Consider the following 17,818-nt stretch of genomic DNA (forward strand, 5'->3'; position numbering starts at 1 on the left):
CCGGCAATGCAAATCATTTTTCAGTTTCATGGCTTTTGTATCGACTACACAACAACAGTGAACTCAGAATGCTAACATCCTCTCTACTGCACCAGACAATAAAATAACAAGAGAGAATGTGCTCAGCTGTGGCAGCAGCGCGACCCTCTGTCAATGCAAGCGTCACTTATCCTGTTTTACGTCTATACATCTCCTGCTTCTGCTCTGGAGCAGTTTTGCTTTGGTGTCATTACTCACTTCTAAGATGCATTTTCATTGATTACCTTCGACTTCTCTTATCAGTGTATTTTTATGACGTACTGGGATTTGCATGTACATTTTCCACCTGATATTTTCAGGAATGCACCAAGGAGGCAGGGAGTTCAATTCCCACCCCCCTCCATGGAGCTTGCATGGAAAGTCTTTAAACTGTGTTAAGAAGCTCTTAGTGTGTTGCCATCTGAATTGGCAAAGCAAGTCAGGGGTCAGCGAAGTTTTTCGGAAAAGTGCCAGATTACAGTCAGGACTTTAGGCCACATGGGTCATAGTGGCTCAACTCTACCACACAGCAAGAAAGCGGGACTGGGTGTGGCTGGATTCCACAACGCTTTACCTCGATGAGCTGGTGGGGTTTATAGTTTGCTGATACCTGTAAATGACGCGTCTAACGTACACACACTCTTACCAATAAAATTCAGAGAAGTTTCTATTACATTTTTCCTTGGAGATGTTCCCTAGACTCACACAGTGTTAACAAAGTGTGACCTTCCTAAGTTACCCATTTGAAAGTTCACGATCCCCCTGGAGGAGTACCACTGGGTTTCCTCTCCACTGTTTCCAAAACCAGAGCCCAAAGAGACTTCAGCTTTTGGTGCGTCATTATATTTGTGTCCTGTGAAGATGTCTTACGGTAAGATAGAAGATCAACAGGAACGATGGGGCTCCCTGGCCATTTCCCCAGAGATCACCTGGAAAGTAAACAAAAGACATCACTCACCTTCAGACTGATGTGTGGCCAGAGGAGTCTGGGTCTCCTTGGAGTAGGACACTACCTCCCTGGGCAGGAAATCCACTTGGGTGATCTTCGACACGCCCAGCTTATGCAGTCTCCGTCTGGAAGTAACAAAGTACAAACACTCAAAGACGGAAGGCATTCCTTGCAGAAGATCTATCAGGAATACAACAAACATCTAAAATAAATAAGCCCCATGTACACCTGTGGTGGATTCATGTCAATGTATGGCAAAACCAATACAGTATTGTAAAGTAAAATTAAGTAAAAATAAAGATTTATAAAAAAATAAATAAATAAAATAAATAAACCCCAAACATCCACAGCTTCTCAGTGCAAGGAGCAGCGTCATGAAGTAGAACTGGGCCTGGCCTGGAAGTCCGGACACTTGGTTTTGGCCACTTTGCCCCTGTGTTGCTGGGTGGTGTTAAGTGCCCCCCTCAGACTGACCCTCAGCTTTTCTATCTGCAAAACTGGATCTCCTCCACTTCAAACGAGGCCCTCCTTCCACTCTGAGCAAATCTGATTTTTCTCGGTTAAAGGAAATTTTCATTTGTAATACAGTGTTCTAGTCGCTTAGGCAAGAGGGACAAAAGAAAACTAACACTTCTCAAATCTGAAGGAAAAAGAGAGGACTGCTGAGTGGAGAAAACATTCTCTACGATAGTAATGAGAGGATGATATTCCAAGGGGGAGCATACCATCGTCTCTCCAGAAAAGGAGCTAATACAAAGCAGTGCGTGAATTTGTTCAAAGGCACGCTGACACGGCACAGATGAGTGGAAAGGGCACTGGGCTAAGAATGGTCCAGCTTTAGTTTAGAATTGCCAAGTGCGCTGTGAGCCTGTGGCAAATCCTTTCTGAATGTTTATGGAGCACGTCAAGTGTCTTCAGATGTCTTTCACATCCACTATGTCAGCTGTCTTCACGACCCTTCTACGAAGCGACTGGGCATATTATCACCATCTCCATTTTACAGATGAGGAAAGTCAGAGTCAGGAGGAGACATGCCCAGACATATGCGACTCATAAACGGCAGAACCGGGGCTAAAATGATGTTGGTCTGAGCCCTGGTCCAGTGCTTTTGCCACCAAGTCAAACTCCCAGCTGAGGTTCTTAATGGTCCGTTCTGAGTTACCCCTCAAATCCAAAGTGCCTCCTGCGTCACCCAGGAAACATCTACTTGTGGGGGCAGTAGAGTCTCATAGTTAAGCACACAGACTATCCCACCACTTGACAGCTATGTGTGTGAGCTTGCATAAGTTACCCAATCTCTCTATGCCTCAGTTTCCTCATCTGTAAAATGGAGACATCACCATCACTTAGTACTAGGATTATTACAGACAATGTATATGTGCCACTACATACAATGCAGAGGCCAGATAGGTATTATATACACAAACATACGTAACAATTTACACACGTTCATATTTTAAAATAGTTTCTGAAACATTACTTTAATATATAGATTTAGTATCAGTATTGAACATGTTTTACTATATTGCTTTAACATTTCCAGGAAATAGAGTATATGTGTGTTTCTTCTGATAGAGAAAGAAAGGCTACATAACCATTTAGCCAAAAATCCATATTTCCTAGCTTTCTAGAATCAATAGCAGCACACCTTATTCGTGTTAATTTTTGAATTACTACTAGCAATGGTACAGATTCACTATATTTTTTCAGTAGATAGTAATAATAAACTGAAAGAAAACGCATACCATAGCTAGGAATTTCCACGTACAATTTCCCAAGCACTCTAGGAAACACAAATTTCTTCTTTTTTATGAATTACTAAAATAATTGAGGTGAAACCTAAGATGAGCAGAGAGTAGACACAAATAAAGGCTAGTTTAGAGAAAAAGCCCCACTGGTCGTCTTTGCAGCCCCACTAAGCACAACCGTAGCCCCACTAAGCTCCACAGAGGCCTCGGCCATGTGGCCTCACTCACTTGGATGTCTGGACCACATAGTGTGCAGGAGGGTGAGGCTGGGGACCCAGCACTCCCTGGCAACCTTCTCACACAGAACACACAATATATACTAGAAACAAAATTACCAAGCAAGGTAAAAGGCTCAAGGTTTCAGAGTGAGAAATTCAGGTATTATTTTAAATCCTCCTTGGGTCAGAGAAGTGTGGTTTTCTTCCTGAAATGGGTCTTTCTTGAAGCATCTGAAGAAGAAAACAGGACTAGACACCCCAGGACTGCTTGAGGCAAAGCCCCTCCTGCTGTTTAGGAGCCTAGAGCATCTTTCTGAGGCCCCCAAGAAGTCCATCTTCATCTCAGGCAAAGAGATGGAAAGGAAACATGGGCTGGCAGTGTAACCCCACCCCTTTGAATCAGGGTCCCACAGGGCATGGAGAGGTCACCCTAGGGTTTAGACTTCCACGGGCATCTGTGAGGCTCAAAGGTCCCCACAAAATTCAAGAGGAGATACTTATACCTGCAGCCAGGAATTCCAGCGCATCTCGCTAATAAGATGCAAGCAAAAGCTGTAGGCCTGCCTTGTCGGGTGACCAGCCATAGGCTCTGGGCAAGAAGCTGATCTGCAATTTGATAATCCGCCATGGATTATCCGCAGCATATCATAATTGTTAAGTCACGTGTTCAGATAGAAACTGGGTTCAAATCCTCGCTTTGTCACTTACCAGCCAAATGGAGTATAAAAGCTCTGGACAAGCGACAAACCCCTCTAAGGCTCATGTTTCTCATCTATAAAATGGGTACATGTCACTGAATGACTGTGAAGATTAAATGAAGCTAATATTTGTAAAGTACTTAATGCAGTGCCTGGCACCTACATAGTAGGTGGCTTTACTTTTATTTTTCTGACTGATTATAATATGCTTTCTATTTCTATTCAGAGAATGCAGATTTATGAATGCTCTAAGTTGATTTTCTAAAATAGAAGATTTGAAGATTGTCTCTGACAGTAAAACATAAGCCTCACACTCTTTCATTTCTTTTCATTGGTCCTTGGGTAGGACTTAGCTACTTGAGAGAGTCCACTTGGTTTTCTCCTAACTAAAAGTATCATTACCATGAAAATTCTGTTTTCAAAACAGCTTGAATTGGTCTGAGTACGACGCAACTGTTCCCAGCTCTAGCCATTCCTGAGCATCTGGCCAGAAGGTGGCACCCTTCCGTGGCAGAGACCTTCCCCTTAGGCGTGTTCTTCAACTGTGTCCCCACCTCTGGGTCTCTCCTGGGCCAGCCTTAGGGTCCGTATGTCTCAGCTGATGCAAAAGCTACCTGTGCACGCAACGCTGTGATAGAGACGTTCAACTTCCCTGAAATACTTCTACAATTCCATCCTCTGACAAAATTATCATATAACTATGTCTACAAGATGAAATATATAGTACTTTCCTTAAAATTACATATACAGTGCATTGCATGCCTTACTGTTGTTCAAAGTCTTACCAGCCCCTAATTCTTTTATTCCTGGGTGCAAATTAAACTACTCAGCAAAGGGGGGGTGGGGAACCACATTGTAGAATTATGCTACTATAATTTCTTTCCTTCTAATTAGGCTCTAAGTTGCATGTGGGCTCCGGGAGACCTTTGCGCTGTCCCTCCACCCTTCCTGCAAAGCTCATGCCCTCGCCCCCCACACTTCCACCAGAGCCCTGCTGCCTGTCAGCACCTTCTTTTCATGTCCGACGTGACTGCAGACTTTCTTATTTATCCCCGGCTAATTTATCTCACTGCCCAGGGGCTTAGGTCCGTGTCAGGTACAGAGCTGGCACGGAATAAATGCTTGAGAAAGAAAGAAAGAAGAAGAGACTAGAAAAAGGAGAAGGAAGGCAGGATGTAAAAGAAAGACTTAGAATTCAATTAGCTATGCTGTGGTGGACGTGGCATTATTATTAAATTACAGGGTCCAGCAGCCTGTGTTTCAGTCACCCCACCACCCCTGCCAGTGATCACGATTCTGAGTAAAGCCTGAGCAGCACTGATTCAGAAATGTTAGAGTGTAGACACAGAAGCTTCATTGTTTCCAGATTCCCTTGGGCCTCTCCATCTTAAAGGATGAGGCCTCAGTTCCACAGAACAGGGATGGGATCTCCGGACCAAGCTTGTCAAGTGCTCTGAGACAGGCAAAGGTGAGCAAGGATGAGTGAGGGGGTAAGAGGGTGAGTGTCAGACAGAGGAGCACACGAAGCAGGAAGGGCCCGATGCTGAGGCAGGAGCCAGTGGGCCTCTGGCCAGACCCCTGGTATTTGTCAAGTGAAGTAAAATGCAAACTTTGCCCTCATGCAGACACTCCAAGGTCAAAGCTAGTGGTAAAAGCTGAGCTCTGCTAAAGCAAAGAGATAAGGGGCCCGTTCCTGAGGTCAGGGAAGACTTCCCCATCTGCACACAGGAAGAAAGGCCTCTTGGGGGTCAGAAAGGGAGCGGGCCCCACCCCATAAGAAGTGTGGACATGCACCCTCAGGCCTCTGCAGTGGGATCCATCTTAGCAAAAAGTTGTGTATGCATCTTGGGGAGGATCCATGGACCAGTCAGGTGTGAAGAAAGAAACAAGATAATTGGCCAAAGGGAAACAAAGGCCCAGAAGGGCTGTCCTGTATGAGTGATTTATGTCGCCTCTGTGCTGCTCCTTACCCAGGATGCCCCTACTCCCCTGGGCCTGTGGTCTGCCTAGCGTCTCACTGCGCTCCTCCTCATTAGAGAAGATGCCCACACCCTTTCCCTTGAGTGTGTGTCTCTGCCCTGCTTCTGAGTTAGACAAACTGTTTTCCTGTGAGCTCTCCCATACACTGTGCTGTGTCTCTAGTAATAAACGTTGTACCTGCTTTCAGTTTTTGCCCCCGTGAAACATTCTTGCTTTCAAACAGGGGCAAGAGCCAGGGCCACTTAGCTTCTAGCTTCTAGCTCCTGGTGGTTTACTGGCTAGGATTCTTGGTTTCCATCCAGGTTGTGCTATGTTCAGCCATGCTTAGACGCTCAGTTGTGTTCACTTTTTTCCAATCCTATGGACTACAGTCGACCAGGCTCCTCTGTCCATGGGGATTCTCCAGGCAAGAATCCTAGAGGGCCATGCCTTCCCAACTCAGGGACTGAAGCCAGGTCTCCCACATTCCAGGCAGTCTTCACCGTCTGAGCCACCAAGGAACCCCTCTACCCAGGTTACCCAGGTTTAATTCCTGGGTAGGGAACTGAGAGACCTTTCTTCATGACCACTCACTGCTCTCCCCCTCTAGATCAACATAAGGGTCTACACCAGATCTAAAACTAAAACGTCAGGCAGGGGATCCCAGAGACGACGGGCAATGCAAACACAGATCCCTTACTCGCTGACTTGGCCCGGTCCTAAAGTGACATGGGGCCCACATCTCCCTGGGTGAGGGCTCAACTCCACACTGCAAACCCTGGAAACCTCCTCTCTACCTGGTCCTGTCGACTTGGCTGAGCAAGCTGGCTGAGCAAAGCCATACTGCACCAAACTTGAAATGTTTCTTCAGAAAATAAAAATCAGGTCTTGATAAAGCATAAAAATGGAAACTATTTGAAGCTTGAGAAGATTATCTGCCAGGGCTCAGGGTGCTGAAATTTCCAGTCCGCCACTAGCAGAGTTTAATCCACCCAGCTTTGTCCGTTTGCCCTCAGGTGGCTCAATGGTAAAGAATCTGCCTACAATGTGGGAGATGTGGGTTTGATCTCTGGGTCAGGAAGATCCCCTGGAAGAGGAAATGGCAACCCACTCCAGTATTCTTGCCTGGGAAATTCCATGGACAGTGGAGTCCAACGGCCTACAGCCCATAGGGTCACAAAGAGTTGGACATGCCCGAACATGCATGCTTGCTTATCTTAGACAGTATGCATCACAAGAGGAAAATGACTCCCCTGCCTAAACCACTGTTCCCATTTCCCTTTCTGGTTCACTTGCCTTGTCTTTGCCTATCCACCCACCATAAGGGTAGCATGACTTTCCTAGGTACTCGCAAAGTTTCATTATCCAAGCACAATGGAGCACAACGGATCATTTCATTATCCAGTCACAAAGTGTGACTTCATCAGGGTCTACGATGTCTACTAAAGTAGAAGAAAGTTGGAGTTATGCAGACTTACTCCAGATAAAAGGATGAAAAACATACACATAGCTATAAACTCTGTGGCTCTTCTCTCATTTCAAACATGAAGGAGATTTTAAGAGAAACCTTACTGATATTTTAAAATGCAGTTAGTACTTTAAATGCCACTTTTAATAGTCCAAAGAAGAAATACTTGCAAAGCACAGAGTTATCTACCAAAGTGGGATATCTTGGTTTTGTCTGTTTTTAAAAAGGCCTATATTCCGTTCAAAGCCATGAACAAGAGAACTTCAGCTTCTGAAGTCACTGCATCTGTGACCTGAAAATATGGAAGCAGTTGTGTTGTGCTAAAAGTGTAGAGTGCTAAAAAAAAAAAAAAAAAAAAAAAATTAGATTTCCAAGAAACTACTGTCGAGATGCCTCTAAGAATGAAATAGGAAAATTATTTTGACCTGACACAGATGTGGGTGGTGGGGGCTGGTTTGGGGTGGCATGGATCAAAAAGCACAGCTCTTTGATCAGAGAATTAAGATCAAGGCTGTCTTAAATTTTTTTACTGAAATAAAATTTGCATACTATAAATATCCCCTTTAAAGTATACAATTGAGTGGTTTTAGCATATTCAGAAACTTATATAACCTCACGTGTACTTGCATAGACTTTTCCTTACCTCCCAAAGAAATCTTGTATTCACTGAAATATAGGAATCTCCCCTCCTCCAGGCCCTGGAAACCACTGATCTACTTCTGTTTACTTTCATATAAATGGACTATCACCGTATGTAGCCTTCTGTGTCTCGCTTCTTTTACGTAGGTTAATGTAGATTCAACCAGTCATTCCTGAAGGAAATGAACCCTGAATATTCATCGGAAGGACTGATGATGAAGCTCCAATACTGTGGCCACCTGAAGCAGAGAGCTGACTCACTGGAAAAGACTCTGACGCTGGGAAAGACTGAGGGGAGGAGGGGAAGAGGGTGACAGAGGATATGGTTAGATGGCATCATTGATTCAACGGACATGAGTTTGAGCAAACTCCGGGAGATAGTGAAGGACCGGGAAGCCTGGTGTGCTGCAGTCCATGAGGTCTCGGAGAGTCAGGCACAAAAGAGCAATGGAACAATAACAACGCTATCTCACGTATCAGAATGTCATCCCTGTTTATTTATAAGCAATATCCCATTGTATGGATACACCACATTCATTTTAATCCACTCATCAGTTGGTGGACATCTGGGTTGCTTCCATTTCTATTATTAATTATGCTGCTATGAACATTTATGTACAAGAGGTTGTGTAAGTGTATGGTTTCAGTTCCCTTGAAAATGAATTCTCTTTGAATTGGTATGTATATGGAATTGTATGTCTATGCATATGGTATATATGGAATTGCTGCATTATATGATAATTCCAAAGAGTCGAACATGACTGAGTGACTAACACTTTCACTTATAGTAATTCTATGTCTAAATTGTTGATGAACTGCCAAACTGTTTTCCAAAGTGGTTATACATTTTACATTCTCATTACCAGTATACAAAGATTCCAATTTCTCTATTCCCCTGTCAACTTAATTATTATCTGTCTTTTTCATTACAGTCATCCTAGTTTGTGTAAAATAGTATCTCACTGGAATTTTGATGTTAATTTCCCTGATGGATAATGATGTTCAGCATCATTTCATGTGCTTATTGACCATCTATATGTCTTCTTTCAAGAAATGCCTATTTAAATTCTTACCCCATTTTAAAACTGGGTTGTCTTTTTATTGTGGAGTTGCGAAAGATTTTTATATATTCTAGATATTGCTCAGACTATTGCACAATTGCACTCATCTCACACGCTAATAAAGTAATGCTCAAAATTCTCCAAGCCAGGCTTCAACAGTATGTGAACCATGAACTTCCAGATGTTCAAGCTGGATTTAGAAAAGACAGAGGAACCAGCAATCAAATTGTCAACATTCGCTGGATCATAGAAAAAGCAAGAGAATTACAGAATAACTTCTACTTCTGCTTTACTGACTATGCCAAAGCCTTGGACTGTGTGGATCACAACAAACTGTGGAAAATTCTGAAAGAGATGGGAATATCAGACCACCTGACCTGCCTCTTGAGAAACCTATATGCAGGTCAGGAAGCAACAGTCAGAACTACATGGAACAACAGACAGGTTCCAAATTGGGAAAGGAGTACGTCAAGGCTGTATATTGTCACCCTGCTTATTTAACTTATATGCAGAGTACATCACGAGAAACATTGGGATGGAGGAAGCAAAAGCTGGAATCAAGATTGCTGGGAGAAATATCAATAATCTCAGATATGCAGATGACACCACCCTTATGGCAGAAAGTGAAGAGGAACTAAAGAGCCTCTTGATGAAAGTGAAAGAGGAAAGTGAAAAAGTTGGCTTAAAACTCAACATTCAGAAAACGAAGATCATGGCATCTGGTCCCATCAATTCATGGAAAATAGATGGGGAAAGAGTAGAAACAGAAACAGACTTTATTTTTATGGACTCCAAAATCACTGCAGATGGTGACTGCAGCCGTGAAATTAAAAGATGCTTGCTCCTTGGAAGAAAAGTTATGACTAACCTAGACAGCATATTAAAAAGCAGAGACATTACTTTGCCAACAAAGGTCCATCTAATCAAAGCTATGGTTTTTCCAGTAGCCATGTATGGGTGTGCGAGTTGGACTATAAAGAAAGCTGAGTGCAGAAGATTTGATGCTTTTGAACTGTGGTGTTGGAGAAGACTCTTGAGAATACCTTGGACAGCAAGGAGATCCAACTAGTCCATCCTAAAGGAAATCAGTCCTGAATATTCATTGGAAGGACTGATGTTGAAGCTGAAACTCTAACACTTTGGCCATCTGATGTGAAGAACTGACTCACTGGAAAAGACCCAGATGCTGGGAAAGATTGAGGGTGGGAGAAGGGGACGACAGAGGATGAGATGGTTGGATGGCGTCACCGACTCAATGGACATGGGTTTTAGTGAACTCTGGGAGTTGGTGATGGCCAGGGAAGCCTGGCGTGCTGCAGTCCATGGGGTGGCAGAGCCAGACACAGCTGAGTGACTGAACTGAACTCTATGCCCCGCTGCCCAGTCATGACCAATCTTTCGTGACCCCATGGACTATAGCCTGTCAGGCTCCTCTGTCCATGGGATTCTAAAGGCAAGAATACTGGAGTGGGTTGCCATTTCCTCCTCCAGGGGATCTTCCTGACCCAGGGATGGAACCCATGTCTTCTGCACCTGCTGCACTGGTAGATGGATTCTTTACCACTGTACCACCTGGGAAGCCCTTGCCAGATATATTATTTGTAAATATTTAATCCCATTCTGTGGGTTGCCTTCTCACTTTCCTAATGATGCCTTTTGAAAAAAAAAGTTTTAAATTTTAATGACGTTCAATTCATTTATTTTTCTCATTAGCTGCTAGTGCTAAGAAACCACTGCCCAATCCAAGGTCACAAGGGTTTACAACTCTACTTTCTCCTAAGAGTTGTATAGTTTTAGCTCTCACATTTAGGTCTCCGGTCTGTTTTGGATCAATTTTGCATATATGTGAAGTATGGGCTCAACTTCATGCTTCTGCATGTGGATATCCAGCTGACTCAGGCTTAATTTTTCTTAAAGCTCGCTGGCAAGATTGCACAGGGGAGCAGAGGAAGGCTTTGCCATGAATATTGCTCCTTGTTGATGCCCAGGGGCCTCAAGCACTGGCCAACTCTGACTATATGAGGACAAGATTCAAGAGGAGGGACTTCATCACCTGAGAGCTTCCCAGGGATCATGAACGCCTTCAGAACACTGAGCACATCGTCCATCCCTATCATTAGCATCACCGAGTTCCTACTGAATCAGTTAGATACAATACGACTCTTTCTGATGCTCTTATTTCAGACCAAGTAAATCAGATGCAGCAAACCTGATGTCCTGCATTTCATACTCAGGGTAAGTGAAGGAAACTGCACTGATATTACCATACTATCTACTGGACTCAAAAGGGAACCTGATAATATCAGCGATCTGGCTCCACACTGCTACAAGTATTAAGCAAGAAGGCTACTGTGGGGATTTCGCAGATGCTATCAGCTAATCCTCAAAGATGCACTTACATCAGAGTTGATGATTCAGTTTCTAACCCATCACCAATAGTGGGAGTAGACAAGACTCACGTTAGTAGACTTTTTTTTAATGTCACAGTACAAAAGGTTATGTGAAGGTACAGAAAAGCCACAGTAAGAATATACCAAGCATCTAAGCAACAGTTCAAACTTTACAAACTGTGAATCACAGAAGACTCTCTATAGCGGGCCTGCGAGTAGCAGTCTCAGAGTGCGCAGGGACTGGAAATTAGGAAGTTGAGGATATACTGGTTAAAGCTGGTGGCAGGAGTGTGGGCAGCAGATAAAGCGGCAGAGTCTGGAGCTTAGATCGGAAGCCAGTGTGCGGCACTCAGCAGCCAGAAAATAAAAGGGGTCATTGTACTGATGGGCAGTCTCTGGAGCAGGGAAGAAACCTGGAAGTCAAGCAGACAAATAAATCAAGCGGATGTTCCCAGAGATAAGGAGCTATTTGGCCAGATGCCAAGGCAGCTCAAGGCCAGGGAATAAAAGAATGTCTACACTGGTTCCAGACTCAACCCTGCTGGGTTTTCATCCGTGCTTGTTTGCATGTGAGAGTTTCATCCCCAGCAGACACTAACAGTGCTGCCAGTGACTTAGTCTCCTGGTGCTGCTTATAAAATTCCCTGAGGTTTCTCAAAGAAGAGGCCCTTAAGATAGTGAGAGCGATAATGGTGCCACTTTCTGCTTTGTCCAAAAATGGTATGTGGGCACCTACACTGTCCTTGACAACTGGCACAGAAACTCTTTAAACCAACATCATTATCAGCAAGCACGCACCATTTCTGAGGCACAGAACCAGGCCCTCTCCTTGCAATACAGAGGACGAGGAGACTAAACAAACACCACAAAAAGCAAGTAAGAATGAAAGGGAACAGAATAAGAGTCAACATGAGCGACTGACATTATAAGTGGGATAGAAAAGCGCAACAGGCAGATTACTATGCATTTGGGTAAATGAAACAAGTTTCACTGAGAACTGAAGGCCTGATGTACGTCCTGAATGAGCGGTACGACTGTCAGGTAAAAGGGAATGAGGTGGTGTTCTAGGGAGCAGATCCCTAGAACAAGATCTAAAGACTGAATTCACATTTGACGCCTGAGAGACCAGGTTTTCAGAACAGAAGACTTAGTTGAGCAGCAGCAGAAGATAAATTTAGAGAGTAGCACTAAGGCCAGATAATTTGAGGGCTTTAAATCTCAGGGTAAAGAACTTGAACTTTATGTGGTAGACAATGAGGAACTATTGGAAGTTACTAAAAAAGTGACAGCTTCAAGGCAACACTTCAAATGAAGCAACTATGTGAAGAGCGCTTCCCAAGTGGGGCAGTGGTCAGGAATCTGTCTGCCAATGCAGGAGCCACAGGAGATGCAGGTTCAATCCCTGGGTCGGGGAGATGCCCTGGAGGAGGAAATGGCAACCCACTCCAGTATTCTTGCCTGGGAAACCCCCTAGACAGAGGAGGCTGGCGGGCTACAGTCCAGAGGGTCACAAAGAGTCAGACAGGGCTGAGCACACACGCTACCTATGTGAAGAATCAAGTCTGAATCTCCCTCTTTGACAAATGAGCAACCAGGCTATGTGGGGTGGGGGGTGGGGGGAGCCCTAGTAAGCTAAGTGTAAAGCAAAGGGGGGATTGAAAAAGGGCCTTCCAACAGACAATGGGTGGCTTCAGTAACTAGAGAACCTAAAAGAAGCATTAATTCAAAGGGGGGGCAGCCAGAGACCGGACTCCTGGAGCTGCAACCGCAGTGTAGACAACGTGGAAATGAGGTCCAGGGGGATGAGAAAGCGCTGAGAGCTGCTGCCACTGGGAACAGGAAGGGAAGGCTGTAAATGGGTGATGCTGGAGAAGAATTAAGGCAGTGCACTCGGTACAGAGGGTGAAAGAAAAGGAATACACTGGAGATTATGTCAAGACTTCATGCCTTATGGGAAGAAAGTAAGTAGTGTAACTGGAAGACACTGGGGAAGCCAGAGAAAGATCTGCTTTGGGATAAAAATGAGTACCTCAGTGGGTGAGTTTACGAGTGAGGAGTTTTCCAGCTATATGAAGCTTAAGACCAAAGCCGCGGAAAAAAAGAGAAAGGAGAAAATGTGGTCCTGGCAACCACCCACCTAGAGGCGCATGAGAAAATGCTACATCCAGAGAAGAAAAGCGCTGAGAGAGCTAAGGGCACAGAAACGCATGAAATAGGAAAGAAGTTGTTAAAAGGACAGAAGGTCACCTTGTTTTCCTAACACTGAATGCTGGTGTCATAAGGTGTGTGACGTCTCCAGGACTGGCTCCTAGAGTCGTGAATGGGACTTCACACAGAGGGAAGGTGGAGATGGGGTACCACACCTTCTAAAATGACCCCAGCATCGTGGCCCCCTCACACGCAAGGCACCCTCTGTGTTCAGAGGGGGTGTTTTTCTCCCCAGGGCTGAGAAGCAGCTTGATGGTTGACCTTTGCTGATTACCTCAAGAAGGATCGGTTGCCATTATCTATGTTCACATTCAAAAAATCATTCCAGGAAGTATTTATTTCATTTCCATGATATTTGCTTCTTACTGTGCAGAGATATTGGCTTGGCAGCTAAATTATTTCTCCTCAACAGAAGCAAATGTCAAGTCTGATTCAGTCAACAGGCACAGTTAAACGGTCTGCCTTCAACTTCATCACACAAGTAAACCTGGTAAATTCCCAGGATAGGAAAAAGTCAGTAGTCATGGTTATACAGAGCTTGGCAATATTGGTGGGAGCTGTGCTATCAAGTAGCCACTTTATAAAGGAAACGGAAAGTTTAGAATTATAAGATCAGAAGGTACAAAAACGTGTTCTCTCCAATACTGCATATAAATGACAACAATGATATAAAAATTTTACAGACTGGCCTTTAATTGACTTAATATTTATGAACAACCTTCTGTAGAAGTTGTAATGTAAAGCTATTAAAATTATAGAAATCTTCAAGTCACTGAGTACCAAAGGGTAAGCATACATCCTTCCCAAATGGCCATATTAATTTTTCTGAAATGGAATAAAAGAGGAATATTATTTTATGAAAATCCATTTGTGAACACAGAACAGAAAATATCCTATAATTGCTTACTCGAGGTTCTTGAGGACAGAGAACAAAGACAAGCAGGTAACAACTTCTCAAGAAATGTTTGGGGACTTCGTAAACAAAGTACTTTTTTCCTCTCTTGTGCCAAAATTTTGACTGGATCTGTCAAAAACCAATTTATCAAAGTTTTTCATGGGTCAGAATTCACTGTATACTTAAACATTCTGAAATGCATTTTACTATTACCTTTTGATACACACACACACCTCTCCCAAGCTGCTGTTCCATATTCCAGTTTCTCTAGAAAGTATGATTAGGTATTACTGAAAAGGCAGAGACTGTCAGTTGGATCAAGAATACAACTCGTATCATTCTCAAGAAAATTCCAGGCACTGTCACATGGGAAACCTTAAAAATTAATTCAAATCAGAGATTTTAACATAATGCAAAATAATTTCTGACAAAATAAGCCTAAAGGGGGTACTTCATCAAAAGCTAATGAGGTTATTACTATTGCGCTAGGCAAATGAAAAATAACTTTAAAACGTGAAAAGATCTCTAGAACTGGCAGGTAAGATCTTCTCAAACACCTCCCACCATCTTGAAGGATATGTGTTTTTTCTGGTGACTTTACAGAGCTGGTTTAAATTCTGTTCTTAACAGAGGGATCACTCTGTTTCACCACAGCAGTTTGAGATGGTGCCTGGTGGATTCAGGAGTAATATTCACTCTCTTTTTCAGCAGAAAATAGAGGCGAAAGAGAAGGTTGAGAGAAGAGGTCACCACCTTCTAACAAAGTCTCCCAAGGACTGAAGGACTCTCTAAGTTCCTCTTTAAGGTAAGGAGCAACCAAATCCTTCACAGCCTCAGTTTTTCTCATTGTCACTTTGATTCCAAATATCTCAAAAATCCTACTAAGGGTTTAATACACTAAGACATAAAGGAAATATAATTGTGAGGCTTCAATAAAATCAGAAGCCACTAAATATTCCTCTATATAGTTATAGTTCAGTCACTCAGTCGTGTCCGACTCTTTGCGACCCCATGAATTGCAGCACTCCAGGCCGCCCTGTCCATCACCAACTCCCAGAGTTCACTCAAACTCACGTCCATCGAGTCGGTGATGCCATCCAGCCATCTCATCCTCTGTTGTCCCCTTCTCCTCCTGCCCTCAATCCCTCCCAGCATCAGAGTCTTTTCCAATGAGTCAACTCTTTGCATGAGGTGGCCAAAGTCCTGGAGCTTCAGCTTTAGCATCATTCCTTCCAAAGAAATCTCAGGGCTGATCTCCTTCAGAACGGACTGGTTGGATCTCCTTGCTGTCCAAGGGACTCTCAAGAGTCTTCTCCAACACCACAGTTCAAAAGCATCAATTCTTCGGCGCTCAGCTTTCTTCACAGTCCAACTCTCGCATCCATACATGACCACTGGAGAAACTATAGCCTTGAATAGACGGACCTTTGTTGGCAAAGTATATACATAAGCCTAACAATTTGGAGCAAAGGGCAACAAAACACCCTTGTTACTCACTGACTCTACTCCTCACTGAGAATCTCTGCCTCCCTCCCACCACTGCACCCCTTATGTTGACTCAGCACATCTCCCTAAAGACCAGCAATCTCATGGTGGAATCTGACCTAAGGTCCCTTCATAAGACAACAAAAAGAAATTTAAAATACAATCCTTCCTCAAAGTTGTCCAAATTTCAATCCATTTAATCACCTGCCAGTCAGCATAGACTTTTAGATCCTATGATCTTTTAACTTACTCTTTTTATCCTATTATTTCATTTTTGACTTTGACCATCTTCAATTTACTTAATTATTATAGTTATAGTATTCATTATATTTTATATATTATATTACAATAATTTATATCATTAAAACATTAAATAATGTTTATATAATTATATTATTAAAATATAATATTCATTATATTATATAATTATACTTTATTTTATATATATATTTTTATGATTCACTACATGGATGATATTTTATTTTTTAATTTTTTTTTTTTAGTTTTTTATTTTTAAAATTTTAAAATCTTTAATTCTTACATGCATTCCCAAACATGAACCCCCCTCCCACCTCCCTTCCCATAACATCTCTCTGGGTCATCCCCATGCACCAGCCCCAAGCATGCTGTATCCTGCGTCAGACATAGACTGGCGATTCAATTCTTACATGATAGTATACATGTTAGAATGCCATTCTCCCAAATCATCCCACCCTCTCCCTCTCCCTCTGAGTCCAAATGTCCGTTATACACATCTGTGTCTTTTTTCCTATCTTGCATACAGGGTCGTCATTGCGATCTTCCTAAATTCCATATATATGTGTTAGTATACTGTATTGGTGTTTTTCTTTCTGGCTTACTTCACTCTGTATAATTGGCTCCAGTTTCATCCATCTCATCAGAACTGATTCAAATGAATTCTTTTTAATGGCTGAGTAATACTCCATTGTGTATATGTACCACAGCTTTCTTATCCATTCATCTGCTGATGGACATCTAGGTTGTTTCCATGTCCTGGCTATTATAAACAGTGCTGCGATGAACATTGGGGTACTTGTGTCTCTTTCAATTCTGGTTTCCTCAGTGTGTATGCCCAGAAGTGGGATTGCTGGGTCATAAGGTAGTTCTATTTGCAATTTTTTAAGGAATCTCCACACTGTTCTCCATAGTGGCTGTACTAGTTTGCATTCCCACCAACAGTGTAGGAGGGTTCCCTTTTCTCCACACCCTCTCCAGCATTTATTGCTTGCAGATTTTTGGATCGCAGACATTCTGACTGGTGTGAAGTGGTACCTCATTGTGGTTTTGATTTGCATTTCTCTAATAATGAGTGATGTTGAGCATCTTTTCATGTGTTTGTTAGCCATCCATATGTCTTCTTTGGAGAAATGTCTATTTAGTTCTTTGGCCCATTTTTGGATTGGGTCGTTTATTTTTCTGGAATTGAGCTGCAGAAGTTGCTTGTATATTTTTGAGATTAGTTGTTTGTCAGTTGCTTCATTTGCTATTATTTTCTCCCATTCAGAAGGCTGTCTTTTCACCTTGCTTATATTTTCCTTTGTTGTGCAGAAGCTTTTAATTTTAATTAGATCCCATTTGTTTATTTTTGCTTTTATTTCCAGAATTCTGGGAGGTGGATCATAGAGGATCCTGCTGTGATTTATGTCTGAGAGTGTTTTGCCTATGTTCTCCTCTAGGAGTTTTATAGTTTCTGATCTTACATTTAGATCTTTAATCCATTTTGAGTTTATTTTTGTGTGCGGTGTTAGAAAGTGATCTAGTTTCATTCTTTTACAAGTGGTTGACCAGTTTTCCCAGCACCACTTGTTAAAGAGATTGTCTTTACTCCATTGTATATTCTTGCCTCCTTTGTCAAAGATAAGGTGTCCATATGTGTGTGGATTTATCTCTGGGCTTTCTATTTTGTTCCATTGATCTATATGTCTGTCTTTGTGCCAGTACCATACTGTCTTGATGACTGTGGCTTTGTAGTAGAGCCTGAAGTCAGGCAAGTTGATTCCTCCAGTTCCATTCTTCTTTCTCAAGATTGCTTTGGCTATTTGAGGTTTTTTGTATTTCCAT

The 17,818-nt window shown here is 42.8% G+C and overlaps 1 protein-coding gene across 4 annotated transcripts in view; it reads right to left on the reverse strand.

Moving 5' to 3' along the window:
- Positions 1 to 17,818, reverse strand: part of DYNC1I1 (dynein cytoplasmic 1 intermediate chain 1) — a 368,960-nt gene that overhangs the window by 273,300 nt on the left and 77,842 nt on the right. For all 4 annotated transcript variants that reach the window (XM_018047394.1, XM_018047396.1, XM_018047395.1 and 1 more), the window contains one exon: positions 977 to 1,092. In XM_018047394.1, coding sequence (XP_017902883.1) covers positions 977 to 1,092 — 116 coding nt within the window. The remainder of the gene's footprint in view (positions 1 to 976; positions 1,093 to 17,818) is intronic.

The sequence above is a fragment of the Capra hircus genome, chromosome 4, assembly GCF_001704415.2.
Source record: "Capra hircus breed San Clemente chromosome 4, ASM170441v1, whole genome shotgun sequence".
Classification (NCBI taxonomy): domain Eukaryota; kingdom Metazoa; phylum Chordata; class Mammalia; order Artiodactyla; family Bovidae; genus Capra; species Capra hircus.